Below are 23789 nucleotides of genomic sequence, written 5' to 3' on the forward strand. Positions count from 1 at the left end.
ATGGCCCTTCAGGGAAAAATATGAGGAGAGGATATTCTTAAATCCCTTGTTACATTTTTTGCTCATAATAATATTGACTGGTCAAATCTGGCATTCATGTGCACTGAAGGCGCCCCAAACATGCGAGTGAAGGAGAAGTGACTCATAGGCCTGGTGAGAAAGAGAGAGGATATTCCCTTTTTTACGTTTCATTGTATCATTCATCAGGAAGCACTTGTGGCTAAACTCAAAGACTGACTTACAGAATGTGATGCAGCAAGTCGTGCGTGTGGTGAACATTATAATTGGGAGGGAACTGAATGACGGCAATTCTGCGAGTTATTGGAGGAATACCAGACAGAATACGGCGACTTGATATTTCACAATGAGGTGAGATGGCTGTCTCGTGGCTGTCACGGCTGTCAAAAGGAGAGGACCAAGGTGCAGCGTGTGTGTAGATACACATTTTATTTAGTCTGTGAAACTATGCAATACATCAAATAACCGAAGAGACAAAACAACACTAGAAACAAACACTACTCAAAAATAATCACCCACAAAACCCAGGAAGAAAAAAACCCTACTTAAGTATGATCTCCAATTAGAGACAACGAGGACCAGCTGCCTCTAATTGGAGATCATCCCAAACAAACCAACATAGAAATACAAAAACTAGAACCTAAGAACATAGAAATAGAACACATAGAATTAACCCCCCTGTCACGCCCTGACCTACTCTACCATAGAAAATAACAGCTTAACATGGTCAGGACGTGACAGTACCCCCCCCCCCCCCCCCCCCCCCAAAGGTGCAGACTCCGAATGCAACTAAAAACAAAACAAAAAAACAAAAGGGTCGGTAGGGAGGGTAACTGGTGCAGTACCCAGAACCTTATCATCCAGCGCATCCTCCAGTAGAGGAGGCGGCTCTGGTTCGGGGCGTAACTCCTGCTCCGCCTGCTGATCCCTCTGCTTCTGTGCCACCGGACCGTAGATCATCGCCGGAGGTTCTGGGCTGCAGACCGCCGCCGGAGGCTCTGGGCTGCAGACCGCCGCCGGAGGCTCTGGGCTGCAGGCCGCCGCCGGAGGCTCTGGGCTGCAGGCCGCCGCCGGACGCTCTGGGCTGGGAACTGTCGCCGGAAGCTCTGGACTGGGAATGCGCACTGGAGGCCTGATGCGTGGGGCTGACACAGGTGACGCCAGACAAGTAACACGCGCCTCAGGGCGAGTCGCGCGGGAGCAGGAACAGGACACCCTGGACTGGAGAGACTCACTGAAGGCCTAGTGCGTGGAGCAGGGACAGGTGTCCCCAGACTGATGACACGCACTTCAGGGCGAGTGCGATGAGCAGGAACAGGGCGTACTGGGCTGTGGAGGCGCACTGGAGGTCTGGAGCGTGGGACTGGCACAATCTGTCCTGGATGGATGCTCACTTTAGCCTGGCAAGTGCGGGGCGCTGTCACAGGACGCACTGGGCTGTGAATGCGCACTGGAGACACCGTGCATATCATCGCAAAACATGGTGCCTGACAGGTCACACGCTCCCCACGGTGAGTACGGAGAGTTGGCACAGGACGTACTGGGCTGTGAAGGCGCACTGGAGACCTGGTGTGTATAGCCGGCCTCATTTGTACCGGAACTTTAACACACTTCTTGGGATGAGTACGGGGAGCTGACTCAGGTGGCATCTGACGGCTAACATGCTCCTCAGGGAAAATGCTGTACATACTACGCCAAACCAACAGCTCTCTCTCATCAACCCCCTCAACTATCTCACAGTACTCCTTGCTCAGTCTCTCCCAATACTCCTCTTCACTCTCAGACTCACCCCTCGGCTTCACCGACCAACCCGTGTGCCCCCCAACATTTTTTATTGGGGCTGCCTCTCGTGCTTCCGTTGTTGCTCTGCTCTTGCTGCTTTAATCTCCTCCTTCGGACGGCGATACACCCCGGCCTGCCTCCAGGGTCCTTTCCCGTCCAGGATTTCCTCCCATGTCCATTTGTCCTGACCACGCTGCTTGGTCCTTTGGTGGTGGGAGATTCTGTCATGTCTGTCTGAACGATGGGACCAAAGCGCAGCGTGTGTCGTTCCACATTTTATTATAACTGTGAAACTATGCAAGACATACAAATAAACTAATGAACAAAACAACAGACCGTGACAAAGAGGTGCAACATACACTTACTCAAAATAATCTCCCACAAAGCCTAGTGTGAAAAACAACAACTTAAATATGATCCCCAATTAGAGACAATGATGACCAGCTGCCTCTAATTGGAGATCATCCCCCCAAAAAAACATAGAAATACAAAAACTAGATCCCCACATAGAAATACATAAACTAGACAAAAAACCCAACATAAAAAAAAGAAACTAGAACCAACATAGACATAAATAAACTAGACAAAACCCCCTGTCACGCCCTGACCTACTCTACCATAGAAAAATAAAAGCTTTCTATGGTCAGGACGTGACACTGACGTCACCTGCCACCTGAACACAGTGAATCTCCAGCTCCAAGGGAAAGCTAGAACTCCTGGCAAAATGCTGCGCATGGTCACAACATTTCAAAATAAAATCACCACACAGTTTTCATACCCGACAGACAGTTTGTTCATTTCCCAAAACTCAGAGCGGTCACCACATCCACCCCAGACATACAGCAACATTTTAAATATGATGCATTTTAGTGTTGGAAAAGTTGATGTTGGAGTTGGAGTCAAGATTCAAGGATATCATGGAGTACAAGGAGTTTTTCAACTTAATTAAGAACCCCTTTCATGTACCAGTGTCATCTCTGACGCCAGTCATCAGAGCCTTCTGTCCTGACTGTTCTCGCATAGAGAATGAGATAGCGGAGCTGCAGGCACATGACACATTGCAAGGTGAACTAAGATCAGGTGTTACCCATTTCTGGAGCCTTGTGTCAGACACTGTATCCACTTCTGAAGCAGTGTGTGCAGAAGGTGACATCATTTTTTGTCACAATTATTCATGTGAAGCAACATTTTCAACAATGAACATTGTGAAGCAAAAACAGAGAAACAGACTGACCAATGCACACCTGGATTGCCTCACAAGGATAGCAACAACAGACTACACATTTAGAATGAATTCAGTCAAGGAGCAGAAGGGACATTTTCACCAATCCAACTACTGAGGCAACCCTTAATATGGGTCGTATACATGTGATGTAGCCTATTTGATGTGTGTATGTATATATTTGTGATGTGCTGTACATCAAATCAATTGCATGTGCTCTATTGCTCTGAATTTGCTCTCAATTGATAATTGATAATATTGGAACCACAAATGATGTATCTGAATGATTGTCTCAACCCAAAGGGGCCCCTTACAAAAAATAGTGAGTAACACTGCTTTAGCCAATCAACAGTTTGGTTAGTTTGAACGTTTGGGGTTTTAGATACTTCCACTACTTAGTTTCAAGTGGGCCAAGAGAGGTCTGTTTGTTGCCCATGATGGTGTTTCTAGGACGCCATTTTGAAAGGTTCCCTCTCTCCTCCCCCAGCCTACCCCACCTGCTTCCCCCTCACCCAGTTCACCTGTGCCAACGGACGTTGCATCAACGTCAACTGGCGCTGTGATAACGGTAAGCATTATTTATTTATATTTTTTATTTAACCATTATTTAACTAGGCATTATATCTCCTTCAAGCATTGTAAGTATTACCATTCCTAAGCATTTATAACCTGTATACGAGTGTATTAAGCATTTATAAGCGTTTATAATGGCTTATTCATGAAAGTTCTTAATAAATGTTACCTGTCTGTGTCTGTGTGTCTCTGCATTAATTTGTGTGTGTGTGTGTGTGCGCCTGCCTTCTCTGTCTCTCTCTCTCTCTCTCTCTCTCTCTCTCTCTCCCTCTCTCTCTCTGTCTCTCTCTCTCTCTGTCTCTCTGTCTCTGTCTCTCTCTCTCTCTCTCTCTCTCTCTCTCTCTCTCTCTCTGTCTCTCTGTCTCTCTCTGTCTCTCTCTGTCTCTCTCTGTCTCTCTCTCTCTCTGTCTCTCTGTCTCTCTCTCTCTGTCTCTCTCTCTCTCTCTCTCTCTCTCTCTCTCTCTCTCGTGTGTGTTCAGACAACGACTGTGGTGACAACAGTGATGAGGCAGGCTGCAGCCACTCCTGCTCCAGTGTTCAGTTTAAGTGTAACAGCGGCCGCTGCATCCCTGAGTACTGGACCTGTGACGGGGACAACGACTGTGGAGACTACAGCGACGAGACCCACGCCAACTGTACCAACCAGGGTGAGCGCTGATACTGGTACTGCCGCTGCACTGTGCCTGACCCTGGCTTCCAACACCTCAGAGTGGATGTTCGTGATCTGAAAAGAGTATGGACTAGTATTGTTCTTTACTGTACCACCTGTATGGCGCTGATGGAGAGCACCGTACTCTCCTTTATACTATACACGGCAGGACGTTGAGCTCATAGTGAAATTCAAGGGTTTGCATGATTCTCCCAGTCTGCGTTGCAGATGGTATTGCTCTTCATATGAAGGAGGGTATACAGTATATTTGTCCTTTTTTAATATACTAGTGTACTATCACCACATTAAATGCCTGTATCATATGACAGGTTGTGTATATGTCATTCCACAAACTGCTGGAGTTTGGAAAATGAATGTTTGTTAGAATATTGAAAGGCTCAGTGTTCTGCTGGCTATGCATTCTGTAATGTCTGCATGTCTCAGCCTGCCCCATCGCCCCAGGACATCACTTTAAACTAATCCTTAATGTTGCTGCTCTCAGGGATATGTTTATGCTTTGCGGTTAGCTGAGCTTTCAGACAGATCTCAAATAAAACTCTTCAATATGGCTTGCTGAAATCATGCAGAAGCATTGTTTAATATGATAGATGGTCACATCCAACTTCCCTTCATTTTAAATACTATTCCTGAAAGGAAAGTGAAGTCAGCTGAAGTCTAAACAATGGCTGGAGTTGAAAGAGCTGGCCAGGGGTGTTAAAGGCTGGAGTTGAAAGAGATGTCCAGTGGTATTAATGGCTGGAGTTGAAAGAGCTGGCCAGGGGTGTTAAAGGCTGGAGTTGAAAGAGCTGGCCAGGGGTGTTAAAGGCTGGAGTTGAAAGAGCTGGCCAGGGGTGTTAAAGGCTGGAGTTGAAAGAGATGGCCAGGGGTGTTAAAGGCTGGAGTTGAAAGAGATGGCCAGGGGTGTTAAAGGCTGGAGTTGAAAGAGCTGGCCAGTGGTATTAATGGCTGGAGTTGAAAGAGCTGGCCAGCGGTATTAATGGCTGGAGTTGAAAGAGCTGGCCAGCGGTATTAATGGCTGGAGTTGAAAGAGCTGGCCAGTGGTATTAATGGCTGGAGTTGAAAGAGCTGGCCAGCGGTATTAATGGCTGGAGTTGAAAGAGCTGGCCAGTGGTATTAATGGCTGGAGTTGAAAGAGCTGGCCAGGGGTGTTAATGGCTGGAGTTGAAAGAGCTGGCCAGCGGTATTAATGGCTGGAGTTGAAAGAGCTGGCCAGGGGTGTTAATGGCTGGAGTTGAAAGAGCTGGCCAGCGGTATTAATGGCTGGAGTTGAAAGAGCTGGCCAGCGGTATTAAAGGCTGGAGTTGAAAGAGCTGGCCAGGGGTGTTAAAGGGATAGTTCACTTGTTTGACATTTTAGCCAGAGGTGTTGGGAGGTGTCTCTGGTTAGGCGGTGACGGGCTTGGTAATGACTAACTGGTAATGACTCTGTAATGACTAACCGGTAATGACTCTGTAATGACTAACCGGTAATGACTCTGTAATGACTAACCGGTAATGACTCTGTTATGACTAACCGGTAATGACTCTGTAATGACTAACCGGTAATGACTCTGTAATGACTAACTGGTAATGGCTCTGTAATGACTAACCGGTAATGACTCTGTAATGACTAACTGGTAATGACTCTGTAATGACTAACCGGTGTTGATTATGTAATGACTAACTGGTAATGACTCTGTAATGTCTAACCGGTAATGACTCTATAATGACTAACGGGTAATGGCTTGGTAATGACTAACCGGTAATGATTAGATAATGACTAACAGGTAATGACTAGGTAATGACTATCTGGCAATGACTAGGTAATGACTAACATGTAAGGACTCTGTAATGACTAACTGGTAATGACTAACAGGTAATGACTCGGTAATGAGTAACTGGTAACGGCTCTATAATGACTTTTTTATTTCACCTTTATTTAACCAGGTAAGCTAGTTGAGAAATAGTTCTCATTTACAACTGCGACTTGGCCAAGATAAAGCAAAGCAGTGCAACAGAAACAACAACACAGAGTTACATAGAATAAACAAACGTACAGTCAACACAACAGAAAAAAAATAAAGTCTATATACAGTGTGTGCAAATGGCATGAGGAGGTATGGCAATAAATAGACCATAGTAGCAAAGTAATTACAATTTTGCAGATTAACACTGGTGTCACGGGTATCGTCGGTGAAGGAGGACCAAAATGCAGCAGGACTGTGTTTGTTCATTTTGAACATTTATTAAATCAAAACGAACACAAAAACAACAAACAAGAGAACGAACGATCCACTGACAGTCTGGCAAGGCACAAGGCTAACACAGAACAATTTCCCACAAACACACAGACAAACACACCCAACTAATATAGGACTTCCAATCAAAGGCAACACCACACAGCTGCCTTCAATTGGAAGTCCACCCCAATTAACTCCACATAGAAACACACTTACTAGACTACACATAGAAATACGTAAACATAGACCATAAACCAAAAAACCCAGAAATACTCAATCAAACACCCTTTTACCAAAACACCACCCCGGACCACATAAAACAAATACCCTCTGCCACGTCCTGACCAAACTACAATAACAATTAACCATTATACTGGCAAGGACGTGACAACTGGAGTGATAGATGAGCAGATGATGATGAGCAGATGATGGTGTGTAAGTAGTGATACTGGTGTGCAAAAGAGCAGCAAAGTAAATAAAAACAATATGGGGATGAGGTAGGTAGATTGGGTGGGCAATTTACAGATGGACTATGTACAGCTGCAGCGATCGGTTAGCTGCTCAGATAGCTGATGTTTAAACTTAGTGAGGGAAATGTAAGTCTCCAGCTAAAGCGATTTTTGCAATTCGTTCCAGTCACTGTGTCACGGGTGTCGTAGGGTGTAGACCAAAACGCAGCGGGAAAATGTATACTCATCTTCTTTTTATTAGTGAAGAAGGAAAACACAAACAATGTATACAAAAACAAACGAACTAGACAGTCTCGTCAGGCACACAGCAAAACAAGAAACAATCTCCCACCATTCCCAAAACAAACACACTCCTAAATATAGGACCTTCAATCAGAGGCAACAATAGACAGCTGCCTCCAATTGAAAGCACAATCCCCATTACCAAAACATAGAAATACAAACGCCTAGACAGAACATAGAAATAAACTAACATAGAACGATAACCCAAAAACCCCGGAATACATAAATCAAATACCCCTCTACATACACAACCACCCCGAACCATATAAACCAAATACCCCCTCTACATGAACACAAACACACCCTGAACCACATAAAACAAATACCCCCTGCCACGTCCTGACCAAGCTATAAGAACAAGTAACCCCTTTACTGGTCAGGACGTGACAGTACCCCCCCCCCCCCCCCCCCCAAAGGTGCAGATCCCGGATGCACCTGACAACAAAAATACCCAAAAAATAAACCCCTAAACTAAAGGGAGGGAAGGGAGGGGAGGGTGGCTGCCGTCACCGACGGCTCCTGTGCTACACCCCCCCCCCCCCCCAAACCTCCTACAGTGGAGGTGGCTTAGGCTCAGGCCTTAATCCCCTACCTGACCAAACCACCCCCACTGCATACCTCTGCCTGAGGCCAGTCACTGAAGACCCTGGACTGTACTCTGGAAGCTCCGGACCGTAGGATGACTCTGGGAGCTCCGGACCATAGGATGACTCTGGGAGCTCCGGACTGTAGGAGGACTCTGGGAGCTCCGGACCGTAGGATGACTCTGGGAGCTCCGGGCTGTAGGACGACTCTCCTGGTTCCGGACAGTGGGCCGTCTCTCCTGGTTCCGGACAGTGGGCCGTCTCTCTTGGTTCCGGAGAGTGGGCCGTCTCTCTTGGTTCCGGAGAGTGGGCCGTCTCTCTTGGTTCCGGACAGTGGGCCGTCTCTCTTGGTTCCGGACACTCTGGACGAGGCACTGTTGCCGGACACTCTGGACGAGGCACTGTTGTCGGAAGTTCTGGACGAGGCACTGTTGTCGGGAGTTCTGGACGAGGCACTGTTGCTGGACACTCTGGACGAGGTACTGTCGTCGGAAGCTCGGGACTGGGCTGACGCACTGGAAGCCTGATGCGTGGGACTGGTAGTGGAGGTACCAGACTGGGGACACGCACTTCAGGGCTAGTGCGGGGAGCAGGAACAGGACGTACTGGACTGGGCTGATGCACTGGAAGCCTAGTGCGTGGGGCTGGTACTGGAGGTATCAGACTAGGGACACGCACCCCAAGGCTAGTGCGAGGAGCGGGAACAGGACGTACTGGACTGGGCTGACGCACTGGAAGCCTGGTGCGTGGTGCTGATTCTGGATGTGCCAGACTGAAGACACGCACCTCAGGGCTAGTGCGAGGAGCAGGATACACTGGACCGTAGAGGCGCACTGGCAGTCTCGAGCGCAGGACTGGCACCGCCCGTACTGGCTGGGTGCCCAATTCCCCCTGGCAAATGCGGGGCGCTGGCACTGCACACACCGGCCTAAAGATACTTGGCCTCGCCACAGTACGCATTAACCCGAAGCACGGGACCTGTCCAGTCAAAGGTTGCTTAACAAAAGCACGGGGATTTGGCTTGGGGCTTAATCCTCGCCCAGCCAAACTACCCGTGTGCCCCCCCCAAAAAATGTATTGGGGCTGCCTCTCCGGTTTGAACGCCAACCGTGTTCCCCTGTAACATTCCCGGTCCTCTTACGCCTTTCTCCATGGGCCCACTCCGGCTTTAATCTCCTCCCAGGTCCATGACTCCCGACAGTTCATCTGTTGCTGCTCCCTCCTCCGCAGCTTGGTCCGTGGTTGGTGGGAGATTCTGTCACGGTCGTCGTAATAGATGGACCAAGGCGCAGCGAGTACGTGAATGCTGATTTTTATTAATCCAAAACAAACACGAAAAATGATAAACAGATGACAAAACAGTCTTGTAGGCAACACACAGCAAAACAAGAAACAATCTCCCACCATTCCCAAAACAAACACACTCCTAAATATAGGACCTTCAATCAGAGGCAACGATAGACAGCTGCCTCCAATTGAAGGCACAATCCCCATTACCAAAACATAGAAATACAAACGCCTAGACAGAACATAGAAATAAACTAACATAGAACGATAACCCAAAAACCCCAGAATTCATAAATCAAATACCCCTCTACATACACAACTACCCCGACCATATAAACCAAATACCCCCTCTACATGAACACATACACAAACACACCCTGAACCACATAAAACAAATACCCCCTGCCACATCCTGACCAAACTATCAGAACAAATAACCCCTTTACTGGTCAGGACGTGACACACTGGCAGCAGAGAACTGGAAGGAAAGGCGGCCAAAGGAGGTGTTGGCTTTGGGGATGACCCGTGAGATATACCTGCTGGAGCGCGTGCTACGGGTGGGTGTTGTTATTGTGACCAGTGAGCTGAGATAAGGCGGAGCTTTACCTAGCATAGACTTGTAGATGACCTGGAGCCAGTGGGTCTGGCGACGAATATGTAGCGAGGGCCAGCCGACTAGAGCATACAGGTCGCAGTGGTGGGTGGTATAATGCGCTTTGGTAACAAAATGGATGGCACTGTGATAGACTGCATCCAATTTGCTGAGTAGAGTATTGGAAGCTATTTTGTAAATGACATCGCCGAAGTCGAGGATCGGTAGGATAGTCAGTTTTACTAGGGTAAGTTTGGCGGCGTGAGTGAAGGAGGCTTTGTTGCAAAATAGGAAGCCGATTCTAGATTTGATTTTGGATTGGAGATTTACATTTACATTTACATTTAAGTCATTTAGCAGACGCTCTTATCCAGAGCGACTTACAAATTGGTGCATTCACCTTATAATATCCAGTGGAACAACCACTTTACAATAGTGCATCTAAATCTTTTAAAGGGGGGTTAGAAGGATTACTTTATCCTATCCCAGGTATTCCTTAAAGAGGTGGGGTTTCAGGTGTCTCCGGAAGGTGGTGATTGACTCCGCTGTCCTGGCGTCGTGAGGGAGCTTGTTCCACCATTGGGGTGCCAGCAGCGAACAGTTTTGACTGGGCTGAGCGGGAACTGTGCTTCCTCAGAGGTAGGGAGGCGAGCAGGCCAGAGGTGGATGAACGCAGTGCCCTTGTTTGGGTGTAGGGCCTGATCAGAGCCTGAAGGTACGGAGGTGCCGTTCCCCTCACAGCTCCGTAGGCAAGCACCATGGTCTTGTAGCGGATGCGAGCTTCGACTGGAAGCCAGTGGAGAGAGCGGAGGAGCGGGGTGACGTGAGAGAACTTGGGAAGGTTGAACACCAGACGGGCTGTGGCGTTCTGGATGAGTTGTAGGGGTTTAATGGCACAGGCAGGGAGCCCAGCCAACAACGAGTTGCAGTAATCCAGACGGGAGATGACAAGTGCCTGGATTAGGACCTGCGCCGCTTCCTGTGTGAGGCAGGGTCGTACTCTGCGAATGTTGTAGAGCATGAACCTACAGGATCGGGTCACCGCCTTGATGTTAGTGGAGAACGACAGGGTGTTGTCCAGGGTCACGCCGAGGCTCTTAGCACTCTGGGAGGAGGACACAATGGAGTTGTCAACCGTGATGGCGAGATCATGGAACGGGCAGTCCTTCCCCGGGAGGAAGAGCAGCTCCGTCTTGCCGAGGTTCAGCTTGAGGTGGTGATCCGTCATCCACACTGATATGTCTGCCAGACATGCAGAGATGCGATTCGCCACCTGGTTGTCAGAAGGGGGAAAGGAGAAGATTAATTGTGTGTCATCTGCATAGCAATGATATGAGAGACCATGTGAGGATATGACAGAGCTAAGTGACTTGGTGTATAGCGAGAATAGGAGTGGGCCTAGAACAGAGCCCTGGGGGACACCAGTGGTGAGAGCACGTGGTGCGGAGACAGATTCTCGCCACGCCACCTGGTAGGAGCGACCTGTCAGGTAGGACGCAATCCAAGCGTGGGCCGCGCCGGAGATGCCCAGCTCGGAGAGGGTGGAGAGGAGGATCTGATGGTTCACGGTATCAAAGGCAGCAGATAGGTCTAGAAGGATGAGAGCAGAGGAGAGAGAGTTAGCTTTAGCAGTGCGGAGAGCCTCCGTGACACAGAGAAGAGCAGTCTCAGTTGAATGCCCAGTCTTGAAACCTGACTGATTAGGATCAAGAAGGTCATTCTGAGAGAGATAGCAAGAGAGCTGGCCAAGGACGGCACGCTCAAGAGTTTTGGAGAGAAAGGAGAGAAGGGATACTGGTCTGTAGTTGTTGACATCGGAGGGATCGAGTGTAGGTTTTTTCAGAAGGGGTGCAACTCTCGCTCTCTTGAAGACGGAAGGGACGTAGCCAGCGGTCAAGGATGAGTTGATGAGCGAGGTGAGGTAGGGGAGAAGGTCTCCGGAAATGGTCTGGAGAAGAGAAGAGGGGATAGGGTCAAGTGGGCAGGTTGTTGGGCGGCCGGCCGTCACAAGACGCGAGATTTCATCTGGAGAGAGAGGGGAGAAAGAGGTCAAAGCACAGGGTAGGGCAGTGTGAGCAGGACCAGCGGTGTCGTTTGACTTAGCAAACGAGGATCGGATGTCGTCAACCTTCTTTTCAAAATGGTTGACGAAGTCATCCGCAGAGAGGGAGGAGGGGGGGGGGGGGAGGGGGAGGAGGATTCAGGAGGGAGGAGAAGGTAGCAAAGAGCTTTCTAGGGTTAGAGGCAGATGCTTGGAGTTTAGAGTGGTAGAAAGTGGCTTTAGCAGCAGAGACAGAATAGGAAAATGTAGAGAGGAGGGAGTGAAAGGATGCCAGGTCCGCAGGGAGGCGAGTTTTCCTCCATTTCCGCTCGGCTGCCCGGAGCCCTGTTCTGTGAGCTCGCAGTGAGTCGTTGAGCCACGGAGCAGGAGGGGCGGACCGAGCCGGCCTGGAGGATAGGGGACAGAGGAAATCAAAGGATGCAGAGAGGTAGGAGAGGAGGGTTGAGGAGGCAGAATCAGGAGATAGGTTGGAGAAGGTTTGAGCAGAGGGAAGAGATGATAGGATGGAAGAGGAGAGAGTAGCGGGAGAGAGAGAGCGAAGGTTGGGACGGCGCAATACCATCCGAGTAGGGGCAGAGTGAGAAGTGTTGGATGAGAGCGAGAGGGAAAAGGATACAAGGTAGTGGTCGGAGACTTGGAGGGGAGTTGCAATGAGATTAGTGGAAGAACAGCATCTAGTAAAGATGAGGTCAAGCGTATTGCCTGCCTTGTGAGTAGGGGGGGAAGGTGAGAGGGTGAGGTCGAAAGAGGAGAGGAGTGGAAAGAAGGAGGCAGAGAGGAATGAGTCAAAGGTAGACGTGGGGAGGTTAAAGTCACCCAGAACTGTGAGAGGTGAGCCATCCTCAGGAACTTATCAAGGCGTCAAGCTCATTGATGAACTCTCCAAGGGAACCTGGAGGGCGATAAATGATAAGGATGTTAAGCTTGAAAGGGCTGGTAACTGTGACAGCATGGAATTCAAATGAGGAGATAGACAGATGGGTCAGGGGAGAAAGAGAGAATGTCCACTTGGGAGAGATGAGGATTCCAGTGCCACCACCCCGCTGGCTCGATGCTCTAGGGGTATGCGAGAACACGTAGTCAGACGAGGAGAGAGCAGTAGGAGTAGCAGTGTTATCTGTGGTAATCCATGTTTCCGTCAGCGCCAGGAAGTCTAGGGACTGGAGGGTAGCATAGGCTGAGATGAACTCAGCCTTGTTGGCCGCAGACCGGCAGTTCCAGAGGCTGCCGGAGACCTGGAACTCCACGTGGGTCGTGCGCGCTGGGACCACCAGGTTAGAGTGGCAGCGGCCACGCGGTGTGGAGCGTTTGTATGGCCTGTGCAGAGGGGAGAGAACAGGGATAGACAGACACATAGTAGACAGGCTACAGAAGAGGCTACGCTAATGCAAAGGAGATTGGAATGACAAGTGGACTACACATCTCGAATGTTCAGAAAATTAAGCTTACGTTGCAAAAAACGTATTGACTAAAATGATACAGTACTGCTGGCTGGTGGAGTAGGCTAGCTAGCAGTGGCTGCGTTGTTGACTTTGAACATGTAGCTGGCTAGGTAACCTCGATAGTTTCAGTACTACATCTTGTCATGATACAAAGCAACTTTGTAGCTAGCTAGCTAACATAACACTAATCAAGGCGTTCCTTGTAATGTATTTAGTATCTACAATGCTGCTCGTCGGTAATAGTTGGCTTGGTTAGGAAAAATGGCGTCGCGGGGGACGGAAATAGCTGGCTAGCTAACCTCGATGGCTGGCTAGCTAACCTCGGTAATTACTAGACTACACAATTATCAAGCTATGACAAAGACAACTAAGTAGCTAGCTAGCTAACACTGCACTAGTCAAATCGTTCCGTTGTAAAGTATTAGTACCTACAGCGCTGCTAGTCGGTAACGGTTGGCTAGCTAGCAGTGGGTTAATGATGACTAGGTGTGTTGACTAAGTCTGGCGCCGCGTCGCGGCTGGCTAGCTCACCTCGATAATTACTCAAACTACACAATTATCTTAGATACAGAGACAGCAAAGACAACTATGTAGCTGGCTAACTAACACTAACACCACACTAATCAAGTCGTTACGTTGTAATGTAATAGTTTCTACAGTGCTGCTAGTCGGTAGAAGTTGGCTAGCTAGCAGTGATGACTAGCTAGCTAGCAGCTAGCAGTGTTGACTACGTTAGGAGGACGAAGATAGCTAGCCTCGATAATTACTCAATTACTCTAAACTACACAATTATCTTTGATGCAAAGACGGCTATGTAGCTAGCTAAGAAGAATTGCTCAGATCAAACAACTCAAGCCGTTGTAATGTAGTGAAGTGTAATATTACCTGTGGAGCGAAGCGTAGTGCGACTGCTCGCTCCAAACCGGAAGTCCAAGATGTTTGATATGAGTCTGGAAGGAGAGTTTACAGTCTAGCCAGACACCTAGGTATTTGTAGTTGTCCACGTATTCTAGGTCAGAACCGTCCAGAGTAGTGATGCTAGTCGGGCGGGCAGGTGTGGGCAGCGAACGGTTGAAAAGCATGCATTTGGTTTTGCTAGCGTTTAAGAGCAGTTGGAGGCCACGGAAGGAGTGTTGTATGGCATTGAAGCTTGTTTGGAGGTTAGTTAGCACAGTGTCCAAAGAAGGGCCAGATGTATACAGAATGGTGTCGTCTGCGTAGAAGTGGATCAGGGAATCACCCGCAGCAAGAGCGACATCGTTGATATATACAGAGAAAAGAATCGGCCCGAGAATTGAACCCTGTGGTACCCCCATTGAGACTGCCAGAGGTCCAGACAACAGGCACTCCGATTTTACACACTGAACTCTGTCTGAGAAGTAGTTGGTCATTTGAGAAACCAAGGCTATTGAGTCTGCCAATAAGAATACGGTGATTGACAGAGTGTATCGACTGCCGTGAGAGAGAGTGGACCAAAACGCAGCGGAGTTAGTGTTCATCATATTTAATTAAGCAAGAACACTATACAAAAACAAAACAAGGAAACTGACAGCCAAACAGTCCTGTCAGGTGAAACACAGTGACAGAAACAATTACCCACAAAACCCCAACGGAAAAACATGCAGTTATGTGTGACTCCCAATCAACAACAACGAACTTCAGCTGTGCCTGATTGGGAGCCACACACGGCCCAAAACAAAGAAATACAAAAACATAGAAACAGAACATAGAACGCCCACTCAATGTAACACCCTGGCCTAACCAAAATAAAGAACAAAAAACCCCTCTCTATGGCCAGGGCGTTACAGTACCCCACCCCCCCCCCCCAAGGTGCGGACTCCGGCCGCAAAACCTGACACTGAAGGGGAGGGTCCGGGTGGGCCTTCTTACGGTGGCGGCTCAGGTGCGGGACGTGGCCTCTGCCCCACCCTTGGCGTCGCCCTCTTAGGTGGCGCACCTGGCCGCGCCGAAGGTCTGGTGGGCGACCCTGACTTCGCCCGGCTGGCGGGCAACCCTTGTTGTGCCCGGCTGGCGGACGACCCTGGCTGGAGTTGAAAGAGATGGCCAGGGGTGTTAAAGGCTGGAGTTGAAAGAGATGGCCAGGGGTGTTAAAGGCTGGAGTTGAAAGAGCTGGCCAGTGGTATTAATGGCTGGAGTTGAAAGAGCTGGCCAGCGGTATTAATGGCTGGAGTTGAAAGAGCTGGCCAGCGGTATTAATGGCTGGAGTTGAAAGAGCTGGCCAGTGGTATTAATGGCTGGAGTTGAAAGAGCTGGCCAGCGGTATTAATGGCTGGAGTTGAAAGAGCTGGCCAGTGGTATTAATGGCTGGAGTTGAAAGAGCTGGCCAGGGGTGTTAATGGCTGGAGTTGAAAGAGCTGGCCAGCGGTATTAATGGCTGGAGTTGAAAGAGCTGGCCAGGGGTGTTAATGGCTGGAGTTGAAAGAGCTGGCCAGCGGTATTAATGGCTGGAGTTGAAAGAGCTGGCCAGCGGTATTAAAGGCTGGAGTTGAAAGAGCTGGCCAGGGGTGTTAAAGGGATAGTTCACTTGTTTGACATTTTAGCCAGAGGTGTTGGGAGGTGTCTCTGGTTAGGCGGTGACGGGCTTGGTAATGACTAACTGGTAATGACTCTGTAATGACTAACCGGTAATGACTCTGTAATGACTAACCGGTAATGACTCTGTAATGACTAACCGGTAATGACTCTGTTATGACTAACCGGTAATGACTCTGTAATGACTAACCGGTAATGACTCTGTAATGACTAACTGGTAATGGCTCTGTAATGACTAACCGGTAATGACTCTGTAATGACTAACTGGTAATGACTCTGTAATGACTAACCGGTGTTGATTATGTAATGACTAACTGGTAATGACTCTGTAATGTCTAACCGGTAATGACTCTATAATGACTAACGGGTAATGGCTTGGTAATGACTAACCGGTAATGATTAGATAATGACTAACAGGTAATGACTAGGTAATGACTATCTGGCAATGACTAGGTAATGACTAACATGTAAGGACTCTGTAATGACTAACTGGTAATGACTAACAGGTAATGACTCGGTAATGAGTAACTGGTAACGGCTCTATAATGACTTTTTTATTTCACCTTTATTTAACCAGGTAAGCTAGTTGAGAAATAGTTCTCATTTACAACTGCGACTTGGCCAAGATAAAGCAAAGCAGTGCAACAGAAACAACAACACAGAGTTACATAGAATAAACAAACGTACAGTCAACACAACAGAAAAAAAATAAAGTCTATATACAGTGTGTGCAAATGGCATGAGGAGGTATGGCAATAAATAGACCATAGTAGCAAAGTAATTACAATTTTGCAGATTAACACTGGTGTCACGGGTATCGTCGGTGAAGGAGGACCAAAATGCAGCAGGACTGTGTTTGTTCATTTTGAACATTTATTAAATCAAAACGAACACAAAAACAACAAACAAGAGAACGAACGATCCACTGACAGTCTGGCAAGGCACAAGGCTAACACAGAACAATTTCCCACAAACACACAGACAAACACACCCAACTAATATAGGACTTCCAATCAAAGGCAACACCACACAGCTGCCTTCAATTGGAAGTCCACCCCAATTAACTCCACATAGAAACACACTTACTAGACTACACATAGAAATACGTAAACATAGACCATAAACCAAAAAACCCAGAAATACTCAATCAAACACCCTTTTACCAAAACACCACCCCGGACCACATAAAACAAATACCCTCTGCCACGTCCTGACCAAACTACAATAACAATTAACCATTATACTGGCAAGGACGTGACAACTGGAGTGATAGATGAGCAGATGATGATGAGCAGATGATGGTGTGTAAGTAGTGATACTGGTGTGCAAAAGAGCAGCAAAGTAAATAAAAACAATATGGGGATGAGGTAGGTAGATTGGGTGGGCAATTTACAGATGGACTATGTACAGCTGCAGCGATCGGTTAGCTGCTCAGATAGCTGATGTTTAAACTTAGTGAGGGAAATGTAAGTCTCCAGCTAAAGCGATTTTTGCAATTCGTTCCAGTCACTGTGTCACGGGTGTCGTAGGGTGTAGACCAAAACGCAGCGGGAAAATGTATACTCATCTTCTTTTTATTAGTGAAGAAGGAAAACACAAACAATGTATACAAAAACAAACGAACTAGACAGTCTCGTCAGGCACACAGCAAAACAAGAAACAATCTCCCACCATTCCCAAAACAAACACACTCCTAAATATAGGACCTTCAATCAGAGGCAACAATAGACAGCTGCCTCCAATTGAAAGCACAATCCCCATTACCAAAACATAGAAATACAAACGCCTAGACAGAACATAGAAATAAACTAACATAGAACGATAACCCAAAAACCCCGGAATACATAAATCAAATACCCCTCTACATACACAACCACCCCGAACCATATAAACCAAATACCCCCTCTACATGAACACAAACACACCCTGAACCACATAAAACAAATACCCCCTGCCACGTCCTGACCAAGCTATAAGAACAAGTAACCCCTTTACTGGTCAGGACGTGACAGTACCCCCCCCCCCCCCCCCCCCAAAGGTGCAGATCCCGGATGCACCTGACAACAAAAATACCCAAAAAATAAACCCCTAAACTAAAGGGAGGGAAGGGAGGGGAGGGTGGCTGCCGTCACCGACGGCTCCTGTGCTACACCCCCCCCCCCCCCCCCAAACCTCCTACAGTGGAGGTGGCTTAGGCTCAGGCCTTAATCCCCTACCTGACCAAACCACCCCCACTGCATACCTCTGCCTGAGGCCAGTCACTGAAGACCCTGGACTGTACTCTGGAAGCTCCGGACCGTAGGATGACTCTGGGAGCTCCGGACCATAGGATGACTCTGGGAGCTCCGGACTGTAGGAGGACTCTGGGAGCTCCGGACCGTAGGATGACTCTGGGAGCTCCGGGCTGTAGGACGACTCTCCTGGTTCCGGACAGTGGGCCGTCTCTCCTGGTTCCGGACAGTGGGCCGTCTCTCTTGGTTCCGGAGAGTGGGCCGTCTCTCTTGGTTCCGGAGAGTGGGCCGTCTCTCTTGGTTCCGGACAGTGGGCCGTCTCTCTTGGTTCCGGACACTCTGGACGAGGCACTGTTGCCGGACACTCTGGACGAGGCACTGTTGTCGGAAGTTCTGGACGAGGCACTGTTGTCGGGAGTTCTGGACGAGGCACTGTTGCTGGACACTCTGGACGAGGTACTGTCGTCGGAAGCTCGGGACTGGGCTGACGCACTGGAAGCCTGATGCGTGGGACTGGTAGTGGAGGTACCAGACTGGGGACACGCACTTCAGGGCTAGTGCGGGGAGCAGGAACAGGACGTACTGGACTGGGCTGATGCACTGGAAGCCTAGTGCGTGGGGCTGGTACTGGAGGTATCAGACTAGGGACACGCACCCCAAGGCTAGTGCGAGGAGCGGGAACAGGACGTACTGGACTGGGCTGACGCACTGGAAGCCTGGTGCGTGGTGCTGATTCTGGATGTGCCAGACTGAAGACACGCACCTCAGGGCTAGTGCGAGGAGCAGGATACACTGGACCGTAGAGGCGCACTGGCAGTCTCGAGCGCAGGACTGGCACCGCCCGTACTGGCTGGGTGCCCAATTCCCCCTGGCAAATGCGGGGCGCTGGCACTGCACACACCGGCCTAAAGATACTTGGCCTCGCCACAGTACGCATTAACCCGAAGCACGGGACCTGTCCAGTCAAAGGTTGCTTAACAAAAGCACGGGGATTTGGCTTGGGGCTTAATCCTCGCCCAGCCAAACTACCCGTGTGCCCCCCCCAAAAAATGTATTGGGGCTGCCTCTCCGGTTTGAACGCCAACCGTGTTCCCCTGTAACATTCCCGGTCCTCTTACGCCTTTCTCCATGGGCCCACTCCGGCTTTAATCTCCTCCCAGGTCCATGACTCCCGACAGTTCATCTGTTGCTGCTCCCTCCTCCGCAGCTTGGTCCGTGGTTGGTGGGAGATTCTGTCACGGTCGTCGTAATAGATGGACCAAGGCGCAGCGAGTACGTGAATGCTGATTTTTATTAATCCAAAACAAACACGAAAAATGATAAACAGATGACAAAACAGTCTTGTAGGCAACACACAGCAAAACAAGAAACAATCTCCCACCATTCCCAAAACAAACACACTCCTAAATATAGGACCTTCAATCAGAGGCAACGATAGACAGCTGCCTCCAATTGAAGGCACAATCCCCATTACCAAAACATAGAAATACAAACGCCTAGACAGAACATAGAAATAAACTAACATAGAACGATAACCCAAAAACCCCAGAATTCATAAATCAAATACCCCTCTACATACACAACTACCCCGACCATATAAACCAAATACCCCCTCTACATGAACACATACACAAACACACCCTGAACCACATAAAACAAATACCCCCTGCCACATCCTGACCAAACTATCAGAACAAATAACCCCTTTACTGGTCAGGACGTGACACACTGGCAGCAGAGAACTGGAAGGAAAGGCGGCCAAAGGAGGTGTTGGCTTTGGGGATGACCCGTGAGATATACCTGCTGGAGCGCGTGCTACGGGTGGGTGTTGTTATTGTGACCAGTGAGCTGAGATAAGGCGGAGCTTTACCTAGCATAGACTTGTAGATGACCTGGAGCCAGTGGGTCTGGCGACGAATATGTAGCGAGGGCCAGCCGACTAGAGCATACAGGTCGCAGTGGTGGGTGGTATAATGCGCTTTGGTAACAAAATGGATGGCACTGTGATAGACTGCATCCAATTTGCTGAGTAGAGTATTGGAAGCTATTTTGTAAATGACATCGCCGAAGTCGAGGATCGGTAGGATAGTCAGTTTTACTAGGGTAAGTTTGGCGGCGTGAGTGAAGGAGGCTTTGTTGCAAAATAGGAAGCCGATTCTAGATTTGATTTTGGATTGGAGATTTACATTTACATTTACATTTAAGTCATTTAGCAGACGCTCTTATCCAGAGCGACTTACAAATTGGTGCATTCACCTTATAATATCCAGTGGAACAACCACTTTACAATAGTGCATCTAAATCTTTTAAAGGGGGGTTAGAAGGATTACTTTATCCTATCCCAGGTATTCCTTAAAGAGGTGGGGTTTCAGGTGTCTCCGGAAGGTGGTGATTGACTCCGCTGTCCTGGCGTCGTGAGGGAGCTTGTTCCACCATTGGGGTGCCAGCAGCGAACAGTTTTGACTGGGCTGAGCGGGAACTGTGCTTCCTCAGAGGTAGGGAGGCGAGCAGGCCAGAGGTGGATGAACGCAGTGCCCTTGTTTGGGTGTAGGGCCTGATCAGAGCCTGAAGGTACGGAGGTGCCGTTCCCCTCACAGCTCCGTAGGCAAGCACCATGGTCTTGTAGCGGATGCGAGCTTCGACTGGAAGCCAGTGGAGAGAGCGGAGGAGCGGGGTGACGTGAGAGAACTTGGGAAGGTTGAACACCAGACGGGCTGTGGCGTTCTGGATGAGTTGTAGGGGTTTAATGGCACAGGCAGGGAGCCCAGCCAACAACGAGTTGCAGTAATCCAGACGGGAGATGACAAGTGCCTGGATTAGGACCTGCGCCGCTTCCTGTGTGAGGCAGGGTCGTACTCTGCGAATGTTGTAGAGCATGAACCTACAGGATCGGGTCACCGCCTTGATGTTAGTGGAGAACGACAGGGTGTTGTCCAGGGTCACGCCGAGGCTCTTAGCACTCTGGGAGGAGGACACAATGGAGTTGTCAACCGTGATGGCGAGATCATGGAACGGGCAGTCCTTCCCCGGGAGGAAGAGCAGCTCCGTCTTGCCGAGGTTCAGCTTGAGGTGGTGATCCGTCATCCACACTGATATGTCTGCCAGACATGCAGAGATGCGATTCGCCACCTGGTTGTCAGAAGGGGGAAAGGAGAAGATTAATTGTGTGTCATCTGCATAGCAATGATATGAGAGACCATGTGAGGATATGACAGAGCTAAGTGACTTGGTGTATAGCGAGAATAGGAGTGGGCCTAGAACAGAGCCCTGGGGGACACCAGTGGTGAGAGCACGTGGTGCGGAGACAGATTCTCGCCACGCCACCTGGTAGGAGCGACCTGTCAGGTAGGACGCAATCCAAGCGTGGGCCGCGCCGGAGATGCCCAGCTCGGAGAGGGTGGAGAGGAGGATCTGATGGTTCACGGTATCAAAGGCAGCAGATAGGTCTAGAAGGATGAGAGCAGAGGAGAGAGAGTTAGCTTTAGCAGTGCGGAGAGCCTCCGTGACACAGAGAAGAGCAGTCTCAGTTGAATGCCCAGTCTTGAAACCTGACTGATTAGGATCAAGAAGGTCATTCTGAGAGAGATAGCAAGAGAGCTGGCCAAGGACGGCACGCTCAAGAGTTTTGTAGAGAAAGGAGAGAAGGGATACTGGTCTGTAGTTGTTGACATCGGAGGGATCGAGTGTAGGTTTTTTCAGAAGGGGTGCAACTCTCGCTCTCTTGAAGACGGAAGGGACGTAGCCAGCGGTCAAGGATGAGTTGATGAGCGAGGTGAGGTAGGGGAGAAGGTCTCCGGAAATGGTCTGGAGAAGAGAAGAGGGGATAGGGTCAAGTGGGCAGGTTGTTGGGCGGCCGGCCGTCACAAGACGCGAGATTTCATCTGGAGAGAGAGGGGAGAAAGAGGTCAAAGCACAGGGTAGGGCAGTGTGAGCAGGACCAGCGGTGTCGTTTGACTTAGCAAACGAGGATCGGATGTCGTCAACCTTCTTTTCAAAATGGTTGACGAAGTCATCCGCAGAGAGGGAGGAGGGGGGGGGGGGAGGGGGAGGAGGATTCAGGAGGGAGGAGAAGGTAGCAAAGAGCTTTCTAGGGTTAGAGGCAGATGCTTGGAGTTTAGAGTGGTAGAAAGTGGCTTTAGCAGCAGAGACAGAATAGGAAAATGTAGAGAGGAGGGAGTGAAAGGATGCCAGGTCCGCAGGGAGGCGAGTTTTCCTCCATTTCCGCTCGGCTGCCCGGAGCCCTGTTCTGTGAGCTCGCAGTGAGTCGTTGAGCCACGGAGCAGGAGGGGCGGACCGAGCCGGCCTGGAGGATAGGGGACAGAGGAAATCAAAGGATGCAGAGAGGTAGGAGAGGAGGGTTGAGGAGGCAGAATCAGGAGATAGGTTGGAGAAGGTTTGAGCAGAGGGAAGAGATGATAGGATGGAAGAGGAGAGAGTAGCGGGAGAGAGAGAGCGAAGGTTGGGACGGCGCAATACCATCCGAGTAGGGGCAGAGTGAGAAGTGTTGGATGAGAGCGAGAGGGAAAAGGATACAAGGTAGTGGTCGGAGACTTGGAGGGGAGTTGCAATGAGATTAGTGGAAGAACAGCATCTAGTAAAGATGAGGTCAAGCGTATTGCCTGCCTTGTGAGTAGGGGGGGAAGGTGAGAGGGTGAGGTCGAAAGAGGAGAGGAGTGGAAAGAAGGAGGCAGAGAGGAATGAGTCAAAGGTAGACGTGGGGAGGTTAAAGTCACCCAGAACTGTGAGAGGTGAGCCATCCTCAGGAACTTATCAAGGCGTCAAGCTCATTGATGAACTCTCCAAGGGAACCTGGAGGGCGATAAATGATAAGGATGTTAAGCTTGAAAGGGCTGGTAACTGTGACAGCATGGAATTCAAATGAGGAGATAGACAGATGGGTCAGGGGAGAAAGAGAGAATGTCCACTTGGGAGAGATGAGGATTCCAGTGCCACCACCCCGCTGGCTCGATGCTCTAGGGGTATGCGAGAACACGTAGTCAGACGAGGAGAGAGCAGTAGGAGTAGCAGTGTTATCTGTGGTAATCCATGTTTCCGTCAGCGCCAGGAAGTCTAGGGACTGGAGGGTAGCATAGGCTGAGATGAACTCAGCCTTGTTGGCCGCAGACCGGCAGTTCCAGAGGCTGCCGGAGACCTGGAACTCCACGTGGGTCGTGCGCGCTGGGACCACCAGGTTAGAGTGGCAGCGGCCACGCGGTGTGGAGCGTTTGTATGGCCTGTGCAGAGGGGAGAGAACAGGGATAGACAGACACATAGTAGACAGGCTACAGAAGAGGCTACGCTAATGCAAAGGAGATTGGAATGACAAGTGGACTACACGTCTCGAATGTTCAGAAAATTAAGCTTACGTTGCAAAAAACGTATTGACTAAAATGATACAGTACTGCTGGCTGGTGGAGTAGGCTAGCTAGCAGTGGCTGCGTTGTTGACTTTGAACATGTAGCTGGCTAGGTAACCTCGATAGTTTCAGTACTACATCTTGTCATGATACAAAGCAACTTTGTAGCTAGCTAGCTAACATAACACTAATCAAGGCGTTCCTTGTAATGTATTTAGTATCTACAATGCTGCTCGTCGGTAATAGTTGGCTTGGTTAGGAAAAATGGCGTCGCGGAGGACGGAAATAGCTGGCTAGCTAACCTCGATGGCTGGCTAGCTAACCTCGGTAATTACTAGACTACACAATTATCAAGCTATGACAAAGACAACTAAGTAGCTAGCTAGCTAACACTGCACTAGTCAAATCGTTCCGTTGTAAAGTATTAGTATCTACAGCGCTGCTAGT

At 49.3% G+C, this 23789-nt stretch overlaps 1 protein-coding gene across 1 annotated transcript in view; it reads left to right on the top strand.

The window, feature by feature from the left end:
* Positions 1 to 23789, top strand: part of LOC106572662 (low-density lipoprotein receptor-related protein 1) — a 237152-nt gene that overhangs the window by 105644 nt on the left and 107719 nt on the right. Inside the window, 2 exon segments of the mRNA XM_082962191.1 lie at positions 3510 to 3590; positions 4075 to 4242. Of these exon segments, the coding sequence (XP_082818317.1) occupies positions 3510 to 3590; positions 4075 to 4242 (249 nt within the window).

This window comes from Salmo salar, chromosome 15, assembly GCF_965601325.2.
Source record: "Salmo salar chromosome 15, fSalSal1, whole genome shotgun sequence".
NCBI classification, from domain to species: domain Eukaryota; kingdom Metazoa; phylum Chordata; class Actinopteri; order Salmoniformes; family Salmonidae; genus Salmo; species Salmo salar.